Source organism: Esox lucius, chromosome 19 (genome assembly GCF_011004845.1).
Source record: "Esox lucius isolate fEsoLuc1 chromosome 19, fEsoLuc1.pri, whole genome shotgun sequence".
NCBI classification, from domain to species: Eukaryota; Metazoa; Chordata; class Actinopteri; order Esociformes; family Esocidae; genus Esox; species Esox lucius.
Window position 1 is genome coordinate 32,761,799 of NC_047587.1, and position 22,215 is coordinate 32,784,013.

Below are 22,215 nucleotides of genomic sequence, written 5' to 3' on the forward strand. Positions count from 1 at the left end.
ATTTAGACGTAGCCTGGTAATTAGACGTAGCCTGTATTGAATGTCTATGAAATATATTTCATTCAGGACAATAAAAACCCGTGTTCATCGTCTGGAAATACGTTAAAAATATATTTTCAGTATGTATTACTTACTATGGTAATTTTGACTGCTGATTGATCATTCATAAGTAGCCAATAAATGATTCCGTCATTGGTCACACGAAAACTCCCATTCCAATAGTCACTCGCAAGGACTGAGAAATAAGTATATCAACTGCACGTTCAGATCTCTGAAATTGCGTCTTGGAAAAGGTCTCAAGGGCAGAACATGAAAAAAACGTTTTTTGCAAAGACGGACTTGATAACCCTCGCCTGTTCAATCGGAAATAACTGGACTGAGAAGAAAAACAACACAGCGCGCGTGCCAAATTGACTTTGATTTTAAAAGATAGACCTACATTAACGGAATTGAATCCAATGGGTCAGGGTCGACCGATAAGTAATATGAATTTTGGTAACGTTGGCCTGTTGCTGGCTGGTATTGTCAGCCGGGACCCGGCGTCAGAAGGAACCTCTGTAGCTCTGTCTCTGTCCAGCGCGCGTAGTGCTGAAAAGATGACGCGGATCATGAAGAACAACAAGGCGTCTCAACAGAGTTTTCGGCATTGACAACTTCAAGAATGCAAAAGAAACCCATCCTGCACACCAGTTTGAAACGCCGCCTACATGAAAATCACTTTCAAGACTTCCACATGGACCGTCCGTTAAATAACTTATTCTTCTAGAAGAGAGGAAGCGTGGATCCTTTTCGGTGCGAGCGGCAGTCCGCAGAAATGCCAGCCAACCTCACCGTCTCAAACAACACAGTGCTAGTTCTGGGTGACGAGATTAAAACCGGCCAAAGCCAGGAATATGACTATAACGTCCTTGCTCTGATATTTGGAATATTGCTAATTATAGTAATCATTTGTGGAAATTTGCTTGTGTGCCTTAGCGTGTACAAGGAGAACGCTTTGAAAACTACAACCAACTACTTCATAGTCAGTCTGGCTGTGGCTGATTTGATGTTGGCAGTTTTGGTTTTGCCACTGTTTATATATGTTGAGGTGAGTAAAACGGTATGACGCCTCAGTCAAAACCATACATTTTATTCAGATTCAAACAATGTGCCTTTAGGATGATGAATCACGGTATAAATACTAGTAGTAGTAATAGTAATATTCATAATAATTAGACAGGATAATATTAATTAGGAAAACATGTAATACAAAATATAAAAATTATTATATTGATTAGAAAGGGCCAATTAATTATGATTGACAGCAATTTCCAATTAGAATAGACAATGTTACATTGTTCATGATGTAAGACGTCATCTGCCACTCTAAACTTCAACAAATGATTACAGAATAGACCACATTATTAACCAAAATATAAGTTGTCATTGGGGATATGTTTGTTTATGTGTGTTGCAGTAGATGCAAGGGTGAACATGGCACCGAATGGATGACCTGCAAGATGGATTAACCAATGGTTGGCCAAGGCTTGTGTGCCCATATTGCTGTGGTGGTCAGAGCTTTTCTGTCAAAGCGTTTCATATAGCTTGTCTACACCAGAATGACTGGAGCCATCTAAATAACCATTAGGAAACCTGACTTCATGACATCTGCTGCTGCGCTGTGTTATACTGAATGTGGTTAGCAACAAATAATACTATATGTTTTCCCCCGAAATAATCAGGTGTACTCAAAGCTACTACTGTCTGTAAGTCATTACTATGGGCGGGAATATTTTCCCTCATTTTTTACAGTAGCTACACTGCAGAAGAGAACTGTATTTGACCCCTCAGGGGACATGTGTCGCCTCTCCTTTGATGGGACCGGAACCCAATACTGTGTGGTTGCATTCTCATTCGTTCATGCTAAAACACACGCCTCACTAATCGCAGCACAATACCCACATTTGTTCCAGCAGACCATCATCTAAACTGGGCCAGGAAACGGAGGCTGAGTAGCACCCCTACTCAGCACCTCTCTTCAGCTCCGCGCTCCTCCTCCCCTGAGACAGACAGCCACTAGTAGCCCAGAGACAAAGGAGAGAAACAATGGCTTGTCACTGACCGAACATTCCATTAACAGGGTAACTGTCACTTTAAAGCAGCTGTGACCCCTTCACAGGGTGCTTCAGAGGGGACTAGAGAGGCTGATACAGAAACCAAATTGCCAAGCGGACAGAGAGCATGGATGAAATGATGAATGATATTGAATGCACTCTGTTCTAATAATTTCAGAAGGCAGCCATAAAGTCTGGTATCCCTCCTCTAATGTTGTCCCGGAGGGGAATGGTGACCTGACAAGGCTGGTAGAAGTCACTTCATGTGATGGAATCCCCCTATTTGATGGCCTGGTAGGAGGGAAATGCATTTTATATGGCGGAAAACAACATCACATATCACCTCAGCCGAGACGACACTGAACACGTCCCCAAATCAGAGCAAGAGGGAGAGTGGAAGAGAGAAGAAGACAATTAAAGGTTTCATAATTTCTTTGGTGATTAGAGTAACATTAAAATCCTCTCCATTTTTTTGAGACAAACGTGTCATAACCAGCACCGCGTGCCAAGCCTGCAATTTCCAATCAGCCAGAGGGGCCTCACCACGAGGCCGGGTGATGGAGCTGCAGCGTGGCTAATGTGGAAATTGATTTCACAGACAGCCAATCTGGTGGGTGCAGAACCTTTGCCTGGCAGAAGACCTTGTGGAGGTGATTGGAGGGCAGAGAGGTGCTTGGAGTTGTCAGTGGGCTTTTGCTGTTTCTCCGTCCAGCCTTCCGCGGTTCCTCGCACCATATGTCCTTGGCTCCTTTCAACTCGACCAAAGGAGCAAAACAGCTCCAAAGTCTGACCTTTATTCTTTAATTGTTTTTTGCGGAGATAAGGCAAAAGGATGCTTGAAATTGTGGAAAGAATGAGAGAGAGACAATGTTGTTTTGAGGGTGATTGATGTTGACCTTTGTGGTCTGTTTCAGTTTCAGGGTGGTATATGGTCACTGAACATGCACATCTGTGACGGCCTGATGACCATGGATGTGTTGCTGTGCACGGCCTCCATATTCAACCTCTGCGCCATCAGCATCGACAGGTGATCAACCTTCCCTTAACTCCTTTGACATTTCAGAAACAGCATTGCAATGCAAGCACAGGTGGATTTGTTGAGACTCTTTCACTAAAGCCTAAGTCAAACTATATTATCCACTGTAAATTTGATTAGGAGAAATGAATACGGCATCAGCAGTGACCTGTCCTCTGACTGTTCTTCTGTCTTCCCTAATAGCATTTACTCTTAACTAAGTAACTATGAAATAGAGAAGAAAACAGAATACCTCAGATTTTCTTTTTTCCCCCAATACTAATAAATTGCAAGCATTGGCAAGGGATCATTAATTAGATGATCTGATGTGTCTTGCTTCACTATATACAATCATGTCAAGAAGCATTGGCACCCTTGATGATATTGAGAAAAGGTGAATGCAAAAAGTAACAACACAAAGAGTGAAGCATATATTGGGCGTATGGAGGAGACGTATACTTTAATTACAACAAAAATATTTCTACGTAATAAATTATTTCAAGAGTCCCAAAAGCATGTCTGTAGATGCTCTACAGATTATCCACTGACTATTGATATTTGAACTTACCATCTACTAACGCTAACCCTAAGCTTAACCTTTATCCTAAACCTAACCCTAGCAAGGCAGCTGCTAATGAAAACACACTTTGTTTAATGTTTGTACATAGCATTAATATATTTAGAATATTTACAGATTGAAATTGTGACATATTGAGTAGGATGATATTTTTTTACAAAAAATAGGTTACTATAGTGGACACTTGTCGGTCGCTTGCAGTTGGTTACTTGTAAAACGAAGTACAGAACAGCCTACCATAGTTACCTTGTTATTTTTTAAGTCCTGCATAATGTCGCACCACTCTTTGTTTACTGAAATCCATAGTTTTTTAATAAGCATTTGTGAAATAGAACCCCAACCATTTTCTTGCTTTTTGTTGCTCGGGGCCCTTTCTCAATTTAATACTCCTCGTGTCCTCTACCCTCATCTTCTATAGACTCATTTTCTGAGAAACCCAGTGGGGAAGAGGGAGGGCGTCACATAAGGTGGATGAAATTGAGAAAAGGTAGAGAGGTTTTTGCATTGTATATACAGTGGTATTTCTTCATTATCACAACATCATGAAGAATGGTGTGACTATAAAGAATGGTGTGACAATTTTCTCTTTTTCTGAAGTATGGACTGAAAACCACTTGGCTGTAACTGCACCTCTGAAGGGTCAACAACCATCTAACAAGGACCTTTGCATAGTTCTGGGTGCCTTTCTCAATCTTTTCTCTGCTTGATTCATCAGGTTCATAGCTGTCTCCATTCCTCTCAACTACAACCGTAAGCATGTGGACCAGAGGCAGATCTTTCTGCTCTCAGGCACTTGGATCCTGGCCTTGGCTGTGGCCTCACCTGTCATATTCGGCATTCAGAATGTCCCTCAGCGGGACCCGAAAGAGTGTAAACTAGAGGACGACAGCTATGTGGTTTACTCCTCAGTCTGCTCCTTCTTCCTTCCCTGCCCAATCATGCTACTTCTCTACTGCGGCATGTTCAGGGGCTTGAGGAGGTGGGAGGAGGCACGCAAGGCCAAACTGAGGAGGAGCATCCAGGCTTGCAGGAAGTTCCAGGAAGCAGCTTCCTCTCTGCCGCCGTTGGCCCCCCTGTCTCCTCTTCCGCCCGTTATCAAGCGAGAGGAGCTCACGGACACAAAGCAGGAGCTGAAGGAGTTTCATCTGGAGGAGCAGGACCCTTACCACCTAGAATCTCCAGACGGCCCTTATGCCAACTCCTCACCAGACACCCCAGACTGCCCCTATAACACCTCCTCAATAATATCTGAGTACAAGGACAGGTCTGCGCCCACTGTTGTAGCCTACTCCAACATTAGGTACAACCTCTGCCCTCTGCCTGACCCTCGCAAGAAGAAGAGAGCCAAGATTAACGGCCGAGAGAGAAAGGCCATGAAGGTGCTTCCTGTCGTCGTGGGTGAGTTGGATTCTTCTCATTCTCCCGTCTGTTTGTTTTGCACTGTGCAGAGACATTTTTGAGTTTAGACTGTCAGCCAAGGCTCTGATGCACCTGTTAATGGCAATGCAACAGAAAGAACTTGCTTCTCTTTCTATGATATACAGCACTTAAAGCAGAAACATTGCAGTGATTAGCCTGCCTCTAGAAGTTGTCTCCGGGCAGACACCCATAAGTGAAGTCATGCTTTTCTCGGAATTCAGGCTATTGACACGTAATGAGATGTTTTAAATGCGATTTGTTACCTTGTTAAAAACATTAATCCCGCTGAAGGATTTCTATGAACTATGTGTCACAAACACAAAAAGTACAATGTGGCCTCAAGCATGAAAAAGGCATCAGTACACATGAATGATGCAGCTTTAAGCAAGCCAATTAAGATATTGCCTGTGTGTCTTATTTCAGTTGGTTGCTATTGGACCCTTGGGCCGATCATTGTCATTTTTTAAATGTTGAATAGCTACATTGTTCACCTATGTTTGGGCTAGTGGTATGATTTCATTTCTATAAGGGGCATATTTGTTTCATGGTACTTCCAATGCAGGTGTTGTTAGAAAATAGTTACAATTACCCTTTGGCATGAATGCTGCCAAAATTATACTACTATCTTTATTATAGTATTTTATAATGTTCTTATGTATTATATTTATATATCATAATATTTATTGAAATAGGTTACCTTTGCACAAGTGACTAAAACAATTTACTGCTGGCCAGAACCAAAACGAGGAGGAAACAATAACGGAAACATTGCATAGAAAAGGACTGTTACTTTGAACTAACTAAATCTCAATTATAAACGCAGCTGCAACTAACAAAACTAGCAAACAGTCTCCAAAATGCTGACAGTATATTCAGAACATGGACACATTTCATCAGCAAAGAGGTACGTCAAAGGTGACTGAAAGGGATAGCAGATTGCGTCAGTAGTACAGCATAAGAAAAATCTTGAAAAATTGATTCAGCTCCTCAGTGACACAGATTCAGCAAAGACTGCAAGAGCTTCACAAAGATGAAAGGTATGGCAGGGCTACTATTTAAAAACCACTGAACAAAGACTAATGACACCCTATTTCCTACATATGGACGAGTTTACATTTGGAGAAAACCAAAGAATATCTTAAGCCCACAATGTTTGTTGCCAGCTGTTAAATTGTAGAGGGATCCATATTGGTATGTGAAGCCATGTCGTGGGAGTCATTGGGTCAGATGATTGCTCTGCATGGTTGTATAACAGCCTAGGAATATGAGGCCATTTTACAGGACCAGGTACACCCTGTGGTGCAAACACTGTTCCCTCATGATGTTTTAGGATTCCAGGATCATAAAGCCCAAATACATACTGCTAAACAAATTCAAAAGTTGTTTTATGAACACCAGGATGACGTAAAACACCTTCCATGGCTTCCCCAATCACCAGAACTGAACATCATTGAACCTTTATGGGAATTTCTGGACCACACGCTTTCATCCCCGAAAGGACTGCAGGCTTTTATTCTTGAGGAATGGTGCAATATCCCACTACACACAGTTCATGACTTCCATTCCAAGAGGATTTGGAGCTGTTCTGAAGACAAAGGGTTGCCCTACTCCTTGTTAGGTCCTTGATATTGATACATTGTCAGTTGTTTCCGTTGTTTTTTCCACCCCCTGTATGTCACTGAAGAAACCATTGAACCAGGCAAAACATAATCGTCTGTAACGGTCCATGGCTGCAGGACACAGGTGTTCAAACAAAGGTTCTTTAATAAAAGTAATCACAGGGAACATCCAAGAACAGGATACAGGAACATCACATGAAACAATGACTGACAAGAAACACTGGGGCAGGAGGAACTTGAATAGAGACATAATGAGGGACTAACGAGACACAGGTGAAACTGCTTAAAGAACATAGAAACAAGTTTAACAGAAGAAAAAGACAATGAACAGAAAAGCAACAGCCTGCACAGCATAGGTTTTACAATAATTTTGTCTATTTCCATAGGCTAATTAAAAAAGTATTGTTTTTTTTTTGTCCTGTAAACCAGCCACCAAGCATAAAATGTAACAATAATAACAAGTCTGCTTGCTTAATATAAAGACTATGTTTGCTTTAAACAATCCTAGCCTATTGACTACGTTCTGTTTTTTAGTAAAGAAATGGGTGGGATAACAGTTGAGCCTGATGGAGTTGCTCTCTCTCCCCCTCCTAAATCCCCATCCCCAGACACACAGGCTTGGCTCCTTTCCATATCACTCACTCAGGATACCGCTCTGCACTTCTGTCCCCAGACCACACATTATTTGTGAATTGTAGTTTCATTGTTGTTCTAGCTATTCATCAAATTATACAGAAAACTCAAACATTTTTAGGACAGTGAGTGTTGTTTCTTTGGCCCTGTATTTACTATAAATGATTAAATGAAGATGGGGTACAATTCATACTGTCAATTTACATATGTTTTACATTTCTGCATCAGTAGTGCTTGCACAAGATAACTATCATTGTTGAGTCTTGAATCTAGACTTTGCTTTGGAGTCTGCTGCTGGTGTCTGACAACATGAGGATCAAACAAGTGTCAATGAGAGTCATGTTGGTCGCTATGAGGCAGATAAACTTAAATTGATCAGACCCATAGTAGCAAAATCAACTGTTTGGTAAGAATAAAGTATTTGGTCTGGTAGACCAAGTGGATGACTGAAAAAAACTTTTAATGGTGATGAAAGGACAAGATTCCAACAGATCAGGAACCCTCCTGAAGGTAGTAATAGGCAAAGAACAGGTTACCATTGAAGTGTGTAGACTAGCATGTAAAGATTTTGAGAGATGAGACAATGATTAACCTATAACAGAGAGATGGAAACAGGAGAAATGTGTGGAGAAAATAGGAAGTGCTTTACCACCTCACCTATAAAATGTGGTTTAGGTAGCAATATAGCTTGGAGAGTATGGCTACAACTGGAACTGGCTCACTTTTCTCCATTGATGATGTGACTGCTGACATCAGCAGGACAAATTCTCAAGAGTACCAAAACATTTTGTCTCCCCCCGATAATACACAATACTTCTAAACTAACTATACGACATCTCATCATGCAGCAGGACAGTAACTCCAAAAACACTGCCACTGCTGGCCAAGTCAGCAACTTGATCTGAATCCAATCACATGGTGAATATAATATGATTGAAGGCAAAATGTCCCCAAACAAACAGGTTACTGCAGCAGCACCTGTGTGCAATTATTGTACCAAACATGACTCCTTTGTTGCACATAATGTTAGTCAGTCTAAATACGTTTCATACCCCACATTTAAAAACATTTAAATCACACCCCAATATTCCATTGTTGCAGACATATTTGATTACTGACTCTCCAAACCCGGAGGGTGCTCACCACCCAGTGGGACTCATGAACCCTGGTGTCTCTGTGTAGTTCGTAAACGGTTTATCTGATGTGGATGGAATTATCGTCAAATTGAAGATGACAGTCTGCACTTTCACTCTGTAGTCATTGTATAATTTCAAATCCAATGTTCTGAAATACAGCGCATCATAAGAAGGTTGTATCTAACTTGATCAAACCCTTCTAAGTATCACTCCCCTGTGGTATGGACTCAGAAAGCAAGTTTCTCAACGCAGCAGTTTTAGAATGAAATGAAACATACTTTACAAGTTGACTGCATGCACTGAATGTGATGCACCATACTATGTTTTAACACATTTTAAAGAAATTAAGTTGTTTCCTCCCAAACATTAGTTTTTTGGTTATGCTTGGCCATTTTTTTTAAAGACAAAGAGTATGTCAGGCATAAGCGTCATAAGTGGTGCTTAGGGCCCCCGACAGCTAGTGGAGAGGGGGCCCCAAATTCAATTTTGCCTAGGGCCCTCAAAAGGCAAGAGCCAGCACTGGGCAGAACCATATACAGTACACAGACCAGCTTACTTAGACTTCTTACTAGATTTTTTTTCCTTCGATATCCTAAATATGACTAAATATGAAATCAGTGGATAAACAATAGCACAATTTGTCTCTTCCTCTTTCCTTACCGAATGACACTGGAATAGTATTAGCTGGTGCAGGGTGGTTTTGGGTAGGGAGCAAATATGAAAAGATTACATGTCAAAGCCAACTGATAAACAGACTGGTGAGAAAGTTTATATAGGGAATATCACAGCCAACATTTTATAAACATTAACAGCATTTTTTGGCTTGCATTTATGCTAGTAGTACTGTAAACATCTTACATGTTGCCGCTTTAAATCAAGTTTATTCAACATTCTGACTCAGGAACTTGGATTGTGAATAGGTATAGAGAACACTTGACCTAAGACATTTTCATAACCTTTAAACATGATCATCTAATTATCCTTAAAACTCAATCCATTCGTTATGTACTGTAGAATGGGGTCTTAAGGCCAAGAGAGGATGCTACCTCTACAGTATCACCATGTCATTGGTGGAGGTTTAGTCCTTCTGACAGGAAGCATGGACCTCTACTGTAAACACAGCTAAGTAAACACATTAATAATCTTTAATAAGGAACAGTATGTCTTGGAAGACAAGGCCCACAGTGGATTACAAGGAAATCCAAGCTAACTTCCTTACTGTAAGCCATGTGTTGGAATGTTCATGTATTCTAGAACTACTGAAACAATAATTACTTAGTTAGGGAATTGCATTTGTCAGATAGCACAACTATTTTTGTCTAATTAACCTCCCTTCATACTCAAAGCTCCACAAAAATATCTAACATTTTAATTAATGTAGCTAGCTATTTTGCTAGCTACTTCTAATGGTATACTAATAGTGTCAATCCTTCATGTTCATTTATCATGCAAAAGTGTTGTTATGTGCAGTAAAATTCAACCTTATACATTTTCATGATGATGTATTTGCTGTTCCACCATGATAAATGTCAGTGGTGCGGTAAGCCTTGGCTCTAAGGTAGCTGCCTACAATGATGCGATAGTGTTAGCCAAAAGGTACAAAGTAGCGAGCAACATTACTGGCAGCTGTCAGAGCTACATTCTTAGAACAGTCTCTTAACTTTGGACTGTCCACTTCATCCATTTCAATTTACTATTAGGAATAAATAGGGTAAAAATATTCAGTGAATTATTTAAATAATATATAGGGAACTAGGTCATAGATGTTTGCATTCTTGAGAGAAGGTACCTCACCACAGGTGATCTTATTTCAGTCGATGCATGTGTCAACGCTTTGTGCAAATGCTCAGGAACCATACATGGAGAATGTGCTTCAAAGAGACGTGTACAGAATCATGTATTACCAAAAATAAAATGATAGCAAGGCGGTTCTAGCATTCCACATACACTTAACACAGTTCCCTTGAGAACTTGTGAAACAGCTTTAAGCTAGAGAGGCACACTTGTAGTCCGTCCCAGTAGACAGACACATTTACATATCAGACATACATATACAGTGACTATGGAAAGTATTCAGACCCCATTCACTTTCTCCACATTTAGTTGTAATGTAGACTGAATTTAAAAGAAAGAATATCTCAGTATTCAAGTATTCAGACCCCAGGACTTGGTAGAACCTCCTTTGGCAGAGATCACAGTTTTAAGTCTTCTTGGGTATGCATCAATTAGCTTTGCACATTTTCTCCCGTTCCTCCTTGCACATCCTCTCAAGCTCTGTCAGTCTGGATGGGGATCATCGATGAACTTCGATGTTCAGGTCTCTCCACAGATGTTCAATGGGTTTTAAGACTGGGCTTGGGCTGAGCCATTCAGACATTTCCCAAAGCCACTCCAGTATTGTGGTGCCTGTGTGCTCATGCTGTCGTTGTCATGCTGAAAGATTAATCTTTGCCACTGTCTGCGGTCATGTGTGCTCTGAATCAAGGACGTTTGCATTTTGCTCTATTTATCCTTTCCACAACTCTGAACCGTCTCTCAGTCCCTGACCCTGAGAAGCTGCAGAGGGAGTGGGAGACTGGTCTGGTGTTAGCCAAGAGATGAGCGATACCTTAAACTTGTCAGACGTGGTGTTTGACATTTAGGCGTAATAAGTAAATTTTGGTTTCATCAAACCAGCTAATCTTTTTCCTCATGATCTTAGAGTTCCAGTCTGTCTAGGCACTGTACCATAAAGGCCTAAGTGATGGCAGAGGTGTAAAAAGTACAAAGTAAAAGTACTTGGCAGTGTTCACCTGTTTTGGGAAGTTCCTAAGGAAGAGCTAAATTACCAGGTAAACAGAGTTCATAACTAGCCAGTGACCTTAACTGATAATGTACGCTCTTCCTTTTCATTTAATTGATTACTGGTTTGTTTTGAACTCCCTTTAGCTGGTTACTTAGATCATTATTAGATGCTTCCCTAAAGTGGTGAACACAGCTGAACCCAGTTGAGTTCTTTGTACTTTTTACTGGTTGATGGAGTTCTGCAAAAATAGTTGTCCTTCTGGCAGGTTCTCCAACCTCTGAAGAGGAACACAGAAGCTCTGTTAAAGTGGCCAGTAGGTTCTTGGTTACCTCACTGACCAACGCTCATCTTGCCCAGATACTTAGTTGGCCAGATGGCCAGCTCTGGGAAGAGTCTTGGTGGTTCCAAACTTCTTGCATTTCACATAGATGGAGACCATTGTGCTCTTGAGAACATTCAACACTATATAACCTTCCCCAGATCTAGGTCTCAACACAATTCGATTTCAGAGGTCTACAGACAGTTTCTTGGACTTCATGGTTTAGTTTTTGTGTGTGACCTTATATTGAAAGGTGTTTTTATGTCATTTCCAATCAAATGAATTTGCCACAGTTAAACAATTAAGTTCCAGGTACATCTCAAGGATGATCAAAGGACACATGATCCATCTGAGCTCAATTCAAAAGTCTGCATACCCTTAGTTCTTAATACTGTGTATTGCCCCCTTTAGCATCAATGGCAGCGTGCAGTCTTTTGTAATAGTTTTCTATGAGGCCCTGAATTCTTGCAGGTGGTATAACTGCCCATTCGTCTTGGCAAAACAACTTATGGTTGTGACAGTGAAGCTCTATTTTGGTCTTGTCATTCCAAATTACAATGTGCCAGAAGCTGTGAGGCATGTCAAGGTGTTGTTGAGTATATTGTAACCAAGCTTTTTTGTAGCATTAGCGCAGTAAGGCTTCTTTCTGGCAACTTGACCATGCAGCTAATTTTTGTTCAAGTTTCATCGTATTGTGCTCCTTGAAACAACCACACCATCTTTTTCCAGAGTAGCCTGTATTTCTCCTGAGATTACCTGTGGGTTTTTCTTTGTATCCTGAACAATTCTTCGGGCAGTTTTGGCTGAAATCTTTCTTGATCTACCTGACCTTGGCTTGGTATCAAGAGATCCCCAAATTTTCCACTTCTTAATAAGTGATTGAACAGTACTGACTGGTATTTGCAATCTTTATAAAGTTCTATTACCTTGTTATGCAGGTCTTTTGACAGTTGTTTTGTGCTCCCCATGGCTCAGTATCTAGCCTGCTCAGTGCATCCATGTGAGAATTAACAAACTCATTGACTATTTATACACAGACACTAATTGCAATTTAAAAAGCCACAGGTGTGGGAAATTCACCTTTAATTGTCATTTTCACCTGTGTGTGTCATCTTGTGTGTCTGTAACAAGGCTAAACATTCAAGGGTATGTAAACTTTTGGTCAGGGCCATTTGGGTGATTTCTGTTATCATGATTTAAAAAGGAGCCAAACAACTATGTGATAATAAATGGCTTCATATGATCACTATCCTTAAATAAAATAATTTCTTTGCATGATCAGTCATATTTTCAAACTCAATGCCCAAAATTTCACAATTTCTGCCAGGGTATGCAAACTTATGAGCACAACTGTACATGAGATATTTAATTGTTTTCTTTAAATAAATTGGCACATTTTCAAAAATTGTTTTTCGCTTTGACATTCTTGGGATTTATGTGAAAAAAAAAAAAATTTAAGACAAAATTTTAAATGTTTGTGTTATAAACTAAATGTGATAGACTAAATATTTGTGTTTCAGACCAAATGCATTTGATTAAATTTTCTAAGCTACAGTATATTCACATACATACATACAGACACACATACACACATTGGAGAGTATTGGAGGGTTATAAGCAGAGAGCTTGATAAGAAATTGTTTTGGATAATCCTTTCATGCCCCAGGCTGTAACCATTCACACCACAAAGTCATACTACACACTAAAGGAGTAACACATACACACAGTACTGAGGAAAATTAGTCTACAAAGACAGCTAGAGATTTAGGGGAAATGGGCGAAAAGACAAGGGGAGAGTTGGAGGTGAGAGGAGAAAGAACAAACATTAACCTCAATCTGCCTTGTGTCCATGTACTATCCATGGGTCCATCTATCTAGGGGATGGTGTGGATTAATGTAGTTGGTGTATTCATTGAAAAGGCATGGGCAAACTGAAGCAAGACCTAAACGATGGCTTGGAAGATAAGGCCGTTTTTCAAACCCTGCGTTCTAGGGTCAAAGAAATTGAATCAAACAGATATGACATACAGGTTGATCATATCTGGAACAGGAGACAAACAAAATAAGTAACCTATACCACAGAGGTATGCTGGGAAAATAATCGGTACATCCCTCAATTAGGTGGTGTCCGACATAAGGGACTCTCCTGGGAAAGACAGCATTCCGACCAACCTCACTCAATCCTTAAATCCATTATTTTATTTAATAGTAAAAGGTAATGACGGATCTTTTGTTTCTGACCGGTTTGTGCAAAGGTACCCAGAAGCACACTATCACAATTAGATTTCCTAATCCTGAGGCACCTTCAGAAAGTCCCGGTGTGTAATAAGACAGTTTGGACACTTCATCGACCTTGTGAGTTAAACCCTATATGCAATAGAAAATAGTACAAAGACAACATATCAGATGTTGAAACTGAGAAATGTTATTGTTTCTTGAAAAATATATGCCAACTTTGAATTCGATGCCAGAAGCACATTTCAAAAGAGTTGGGACATGGGCAACAAAAGACTGGAAAAGTTGTGTAATGCTAAAAAAAAACACCTGGTGGAACATCTCACAACTAATTAGCAACAGGTCAGTAACATGATTTGGGATAAAAAGAGTATCCCAGAGAGGATGAATCTTTCAGAAGATGGGGAGGGGTTCACCACTCTGTGAAAGACTGTGCACTCAAATAGTGCAATACTTTAAGAATAATATTTCTCAACATAAAATTGCAGATAGTTTGGGGATCTCATGATCTATGGTATATAATATCATTAAAAGATTCAGAGAATCAGAATAAATCTCTGTATGCAAGGGACAAGGCCAAAAACCAGTATTGTATGGCCGTGATTTTCGGGCCCTCAGACGGCACTGCATTAAAAACAGACATGTTTCTGTAGTGGACATCACTGCATGGGCTCAGGAACACTTCCAAAACCCATTGTCTGTGAACACAGTAAATCGCTAAACCATAACCATATATAAGCTCATTTAGGATGGAATTAGGCGAAGTGGAAAACTGTCCTGTGGTCTGACTAATCAAAATGTGAGATTTTTTTTTAGGAATCATGGACACTGCATCCTTCAGACTAAGTAGGAGAGATACCATCCAGCTTCTTGTCAGCACACAGTTCAAAAGCCAACATCCGTGATGGTATGGGAGTGCATTAGTGTACATGGCATGGGTGACTTGCACATCTGCAAAGGCACCATTAATACTAAACAATATATACAGGTTTTGGAGCAACATATGTTGCCATCCAGACAACGTATTTTTCAGGGAAGGCCTTGCTTATTTCAACAAGACAATGCCAAACCTCTGCATGTATTTCAACAGTATGGCTCCATAGTGAAAGAGTTTGGGTGCTAAACTGACTGCAGTCCAGACCTGTCACCCATTAAAAACATTTGGCACATTATGAAATTAAAGATTTGATAAGGGAGAGCAACTGAAATTCTCTATCAAGCAAGAATGGGAAAACATTTCACATTTAAAACTACAGCAATTGGTCTCCTCACTTCCCAAACAGTTACAGAGTAATGTGAAATGAAGAGTTGATGCAACACAGTGGTAAACATGCCCCTGTCCCAACCTTTTTGAAATGTGTTGCTGGCATTAAATTCAAAATGATAATATTTGTACTATTTTCAATTAAATATAGGGATAAATGATTTTCACATCATTGAATCATTTTATTTGCATTTTAAGCTGCGTGCCAACAATTTTGGAAACGGGGTTGTACAGTAGATCCAATGTTTTTTCTGCCTGGAATTCTGTTGTTGGACCAGAATGTCATAGGGTAAAAACATTGATACAAGTCAGAGGAAAAACCTAGAGACTTATTGGCCCATTCAGCCACAGGAGAAAGGCATGGTTGATTCTTAGCTTTTTATTATTAGTCAATGGATCAAACACAGACCAAGGCATACAGCACGTCTGTAGGGAAGTACCTGCGCAATACATCTCATGAGGCGCTCTTAATCCTGCTCCTTAGGGATCAACATTACATGACTGGGACACTTCATCCAGATGTGGAAATCCGCTGAGGCATGCTGAACAAATGGATGAAATCAAACGTTATTTCTGCCTCACATTCTGTTGTTTAGCTAATGGCCTTCATGGTTGGAGTTGCAGTAACCCTAGCTGCTGCTTAACTCACTTGACTGGTAAAATAACAAGGACCCTATGTGTTCCAAATGCCACCATATTCCCTAGTGCAGTACCCGTATGGGCCATGGTTAAGCATATTGTACACTACATTGAGAATGGTGCTGCTGTATTTGGGAGGCAAGCCAGACCTCCCCAGCATGAACAGTCAGCGTCTGAGCTATCAGTCATCCTAAATTTCATCCTGGATATTAATAGAAAAGTAATCAGCATTTCTGAATTATTAAGGCCAGCTGCCTGATATCTATGTGGCTGGTAGCATTTCCTGTAGGCCAGGGTTAGTTATAGACAGTAGGCCTGTATACAGGTCGAAAATTATTGTTACCTTACAAAAAACCTATGCATCATACAAATAGTATGTGGTAGGCTCAACATTTTTATTTTATACTCATACAATTGCTCACTGAAGGCCATTTTGTAAAAATATACTGAAAAGACTAGGGCATTACATCTTTTGCACCCCAATTTCATTCATTTCTGCATCCTCCATCTTTTCATATAATATGTATTGGTAGGGGTGTTAGACTATTCCTCCATGCGAAATGTTATTTTTTTTACACATTTTACACACAGTTACAATAAAAAAGAATACAGCACAACAACAGGGAAATACAAACCAATGCTATTTTCCATTGTCCATACAGAATCTCCCAGGATATTGTTGTCCATTCAAACCACTGGGTCACCTACAGTAAAAATGAAATTTTGTCAATTAAAATGTATTTGTGGATTTTGATTTGTGCAATTATTGTGTGAATAGAAAACCCCAAATCCTCTTTCTCTGAGCAATTGTATAAGTAAACAATTTTATATTAATTTCCCATTTTAGCATACAATATAGCTGAGTCTATAAATCCTATTTCATTCTTCTTTACGTACAAAGATTATTAGCTCGGGGTGTTCTGTTAAGTTGATGTATGCTTTTATCTAAAGTATCTTTCTTGCATTTTCTACGTGTGTGCCCAGTTGGTATATGTATGGACCAGTGATTTAGAATAGCATTTGGCATTTATTTAACCAGCAAATTCATTTTTAACAGAGTATTACTTACAGTGACAGCTGGCAATACAGATTGGTTATGACTTCCCGCTTTATCCGCCATTAACTAGTTCTCTGGCTATGACTCTGATTGGGAAATTATACATTATGTAGCCTATTTCTGTGAATGGCACTGTTTACCTACAATACATCACATTCATACCACATCTTTGGGCAATGATCATACTTCATGATGCAATACACTGAGATGTTTAGAATCCTATTAGCGCCGTCTATTCAGGCACAAAGCCAGAAACAGTTAAGGGCTGGTGTCAGTTCAGGCTAATTCAATCTGAAATGCAGTCATCTAGATGGAGCCCATAAGAGTAAGGTGGCATAGTTTTGGTCTCAGTGTCTGATTGTGTTTGACTTGATCATTACTGCTGGACCTGTTCCCAGTGGCCACTCGCTGATGTCCTGAAAGCTACAGCGATGATCTACTCAGCAATTCCAGTTTGGTTAAAAGTCGGACAAGACCCAAATAGCCCTCTGTTGCCTAATCCCTAGAAAATCTACTACTTGCCCTAATCAAAAATAGTACACTAGTGTAAAGAGACCAGGGGTGATTTAGCATGCAGACATACAGTAGTAATGGTGTGAAGATTGTCCGTCAGAACTATAATCATTTTATAAATGAGGTGTCTGTCTCTTTACAGAACTATAATCATTTTATAAATGAGGTGTCTGTCTCTTTACAGAACTATAATCATTTTATAAATGAGAGGTGTCTGTCTCTTTACAGCATTATAATCATTTTATAAATGAGAGGTGCCTGTCTCTTTACAGAACTATAATAATTTTATTAATGAGAGGTGTCTGTCTCTCCACATAACTATAAAAAAAATATAGACTTCTACATGCTTTGTAAGTGGGAAAACCTGAAAAATCGGCAGTGTATCAAATACTTGTTCTCCCCACTGTAAATATAAAGAACCTCAAACCTCTCAGAGGTTTGGAATGTACGTGCCTGTGTGCATATGTTCCTGCAGGTTAATTTGCTTATGTGTGTGTGTGTGTGTGTCTGAAAGCCTGCCTGCCTGTACAGTGGGGAGAACAAGTATTTGATACACTGCCGATTTTGCAGGTTTTCCCACTTAAAAAGCATGTAGAAGTCTGTACTTTTTATCATAGGTACTCTTCAACTGTGAGTGATGGAATTGCATGATTTTTAAGTAATTAATTTGCATTTTATTGCATGACATAAGTATTTGATACATCAGAAAAGCAGAACTTAATATTTGGTACAGATTTCTTTTTTACAATTACAGAGATCATCTGTTTCCTGTAGTTCTTGACCAGGTTTGCACACACTGCAGCAGGGATTTTGGCCCACTCCTCCATACAGACCTTCTCCAGATCCTTCAGGTTTCGGGGCTGTCGCTGGGCAATACAGACTTTCAGCTCCCTCCAAAGATTTTCTATTGGGTTCATGTCTGGAGACTGGCTAGACCACTCCAGGACCTTGAGATGCTTCTTACGGAGCCACTCCTTAGTTGCCCTGGCTGTGTGTTTTGGGTCGTTGTCATGCTGGAAGACCCAGCCACGACCCATCTTCAATGCTCTTACTGAGGGAAGGAGGTTGTTGGCCAAGATCTCACGATACATGGTCCCATCCATCCTCCCCTCAATACGGTGCAGTCGTCCTGTCCCTTTTGCAGAAATACATCCCCAAAGAATGATGTTTCCACCTCCATGAGCCACGGTTGGGATGGTGTTCTTGGGGTTGTACTCATCCTTCTTCTTCCTCCAATCACAGCAAGTGGAATTTAGACCAAAAAGCTCTATTTTTGTCTCATCAGACCACATGACCTTCTCCCATTCCTCCTCTGGATCATCCAGATGGTCATTGGCAAACTTCAGATGGGCCTGGACATGCGCTGGCTTGAGCAGGGGGACTTTGCGTACGCTGCAGGATTTTAATCCATGAAGGCATAGTGTGTTACTACTGGTTTTCTTTGAGACTATGGTCCCAGCTCTCTTCAGGTCATTGACCAGGTCCTGCTGTGTAGTTCTGGGCTGAACCCTCACCTTCCTCATGATCATTTATGCCCCACGAGGTGAGAACTTGCATGGAGCCCCAGACCGAGGGAGATTGACCATCATCTTGAACTTCTTCCATTTTCTAATAATTGCGCCAACAGTTGTTGCCTTCTCACCAAGCTGCTTGCCTATTGTCCTGTAGCCTATCCCAGCCTTGTGCATGTCTACAATTTAATCCCTGATGTCCTTACACAGCTCTCTGGTCTTGGCCATTGTAGAGAGGTTGGTGTCTGTTTGATTGAATGTGTGGACAGGTGTCTTTTATACAGGTAACGAGTTCAAACAAGTGCAGTTAATACAGGTAATGAGTGGAGAACAGGAGGGCTTCTTAAAGAAAGACGAACAGGTCTGTGAGAGCCGTAATTCTTACTGGTTGGTAGGTGATCAAATACTTATGTCATGCAATAAAATGCTAATTCATTATTTAAAAACCATACAATGTGATTTTCTGGATTTTTGTTTTAGATTCCGTCTCTCACAGTTGAAGTGTTATTCTGATAAAAATTACAGACTTCTACATGCTTTGTAAGTGGGAAAACCTGCAAAATCGGCAGTGTATCAAATACTTGTTCTCCCCATTGTGTGTGTGTGTGTGTGTCTGACTGCCTGTATGTTTGTACATGGGTGTCTGACTGCCTGTATGTTTGTACATGGGTGTCTGACTGCCTGTATGTTTGTACATGGGTGTCTGACTGCCTGTATGTTTGTACATGGGTGTCTGACTGCCTGTATGTTTGTACATGGGTGTCTGACTGCCTGTATGTTTGTACATGGGTGTCTGACTGCCTGTATGTTTGTACATGGTTGTCTGACTGCCTGTATGTTTGTACATGGGTGTCTGACTGCCTGTATGTTTGTACATGGGTGTCTGACTGCCTGTATGTTTGTACATGGTTGTCTGACTGCCTGTATGTTTGTACATGGTTGTCTGACTGCCTGTATGTTTGTACATGGGTGTCTGACTGCCTGTATGTTTGTACATGGGTGTCTGACTGCCTGTATGTTTGTACATGGGTGTCTGACTGCCTGTATGTTTGTACATGGGTGTCTGACTGCCTGTATGTTTGTACATGGGTGTCTGACTGCCTGTATGTTTGTACATGGGTGTCTGACTGCCTGTGTGTTTGTACATGGGTGTCTGACTGCCTGTGTGTTTGTACATGGGTGTCTGACTGCCTGTATGTTTGTACATGGGTGTCTGACTGCCTGTGTGTTTGTACATGGGTGTCTGACTGCCTGTGTGTTTGTACATGGGTGTCTGACTGCCTGTATGCTTGTACATGGGTGTCTGACTGCCTGTATGTTTGTACATGGGTGTCTGACTGCCTGTATGTTTGTACATGGGTGTCTGACTGCCTGTGTGTTTGTACATGGGTGTCTGACTGCCTGTATGTTTGTACATGGGTGTCTGACTGCCTGTATGTTTGTACATGGGTGTCTGACTGCCTGTGTGTTTGTACATGGGTGTCTGACTGCCTGTATGTTTGTACATGGGTGTCTGACTGCCTGTATGTTTGTACATGGGTGTCTGACTGCCTGTGTGTTTGTACATGGGTGTCTGACTGCCTGTGTGTTTGTACATGGGTGTCTGACTGCCTGTGTGTTTGTACATGGGTGTCTGACTGCCTGTATGTTTGTACATGGGTGTCTGACTGCCTGTGTGTTTGTACATGGGTGTCTGACTGCCTGTGTGTTTGTACATGGGTGTCTGACTGCCTGTATGTTTGTACATGGGTGTCTGACTGCCTGTATGTTTGTACATGGGTGTCTGACTGCCTGTATGTTTGTACATGGGTGTCTGACTGCCTGTATGTTTGTACATGGGTGTCTGACTGCCTGTATGTTTGTACATGGGTGTCTGACTGCCTGTATGTTTGTACATGGGTGTCTGACTGCCTGTATGTTTGTACATGGGTGTCTGACTGCCTGTATGTTTGTACATGGGTGTCTGACTGCCTGTATGTTTGTACATGGGTGTCTGACTGCCTGTATGTTTGTACATGGGTGTCTGACTGCCTGTGTGTGTCCATCCCAGGTTGCTTCCTGTTCTGCTGGACTCCGTTCTTCGTGGTCCACACCATGCGGGCCTTGTGTGCCACCTGCTACATCCCCCCAGCCCTGATGAGCACCGTCACCTGGCTGGGTTACGTCAACAGTGCCCTCAACCCCATCATCTACACCGTCTTCAACACAGAGTTCAGGAACTACTTCCAGAAGTTTCTCCACAGCTTCTGTACACACCCATAGGAAGAAGAAAAGAAAAAAAACATCAGCCTGGCTGCAGGTCCGATTGTGGCGTCTCGCAAATCATTATGGTAGTGTGACCATAAGTTTTAGCAACACTGCAAAAAACAAATGGGAAACTAAGCTAAGGCACTACCGTCGATGAATGGATAAAGAAAAATATTAACTAAAGCACAATGATAGATGTTACAATATCAAGTCTGTGATTTGCTGTAAAGCAGGGGTCAGCCAGTACATTGTTCTGTTGGACCATATGGTTGGGACACAGAAAATAATTATAAATAAAGCCCAGCAAGTGATTGTAAAATAATAACAAAGTCTCTTATTTTTATTTGTGGGAATACTTGTGGACAGATTTCCAAAAGTAATCTTTATTTTGCAGAATTATACAAGTTGGAGGGGCCAAAAATATTATCTGCCCATTTCCTCTCTTTTGGAGTTTACATTTTTACAACTTTTTTCTGTTGGGTTTACGCTTGTGATGTATTGTGACAGCAATGTTGTTTGTCAGCTGCCCATAATATGTAATTTCCATGTTTTATGTGGAAAGCTTTGTGGTGACAAATTGCATCGAATTCCTCCAACTGAGAAAAAAGCAATTAAAAGTATAAATATCAGCAAGGCATTATATTTTATGGTTATTAGAGGAAATGTGTGTACATTGTTGTACGTGCCATTATAAAAATTAATCTGTAAGATAAAAAAATCTGTATGATTTTTTTTTCACTTAAATGTGTCACTAAAATGTGTGTAAAATCTTCAGGACCAGGATAAGTTGTATTCATATCACGTTAGGATTTTCCCACCCACAACCATGAGCGTACTGCCGATCCTGAGCTGCCCTCTGAATGAGTCTGATAAAGATCACCACAACAAAAAACCTCTCTTAAAAATATTACTTTCACCCAAACCATAATTGAGGCCTGTATCCAAGACAGAAAAACAAGTGGAATGGGTCAATTTCAAGGAGAAAGCTTTGGGAGAATGAAATATGATGCAGCAATTTAGACACCATCTGTTTGCACTGTGACAGGTATTGAAGGAGTAATTTACATCCTAACACAACACCCCCCCCCACCTCCGAGGATGGTTGGTCCATTAGCCATAGGTGCTGGGTATAGGTTAGCCTAGATCCCACAAC

At 40.7% G+C, this 22,215-nt stretch overlaps 1 protein-coding gene across 1 annotated transcript; it reads left to right on the plus strand.

Moving 5' to 3' along the window:
* The first annotated feature begins 256 nt into the window (after window positions 1-256).
* Window positions 257-21,692, plus strand: drd4a (dopamine receptor D4a). Its single transcript, XM_010901943.4, has 4 exons — window positions 257-1,087; window positions 3,008-3,120; window positions 4,401-5,083; window positions 20,866-21,692. Exons 1-4 carry the CDS (start codon window positions 815-817, stop codon window positions 21,075-21,077), a joined length of 1,281 nt encoding a protein of 426 aa, XP_010900245.1. The 5' UTR covers window positions 257-814; the 3' UTR covers window positions 21,078-21,692.
* The last annotated feature ends 523 nt before the right edge of the window (window positions 21,693-22,215 follow it).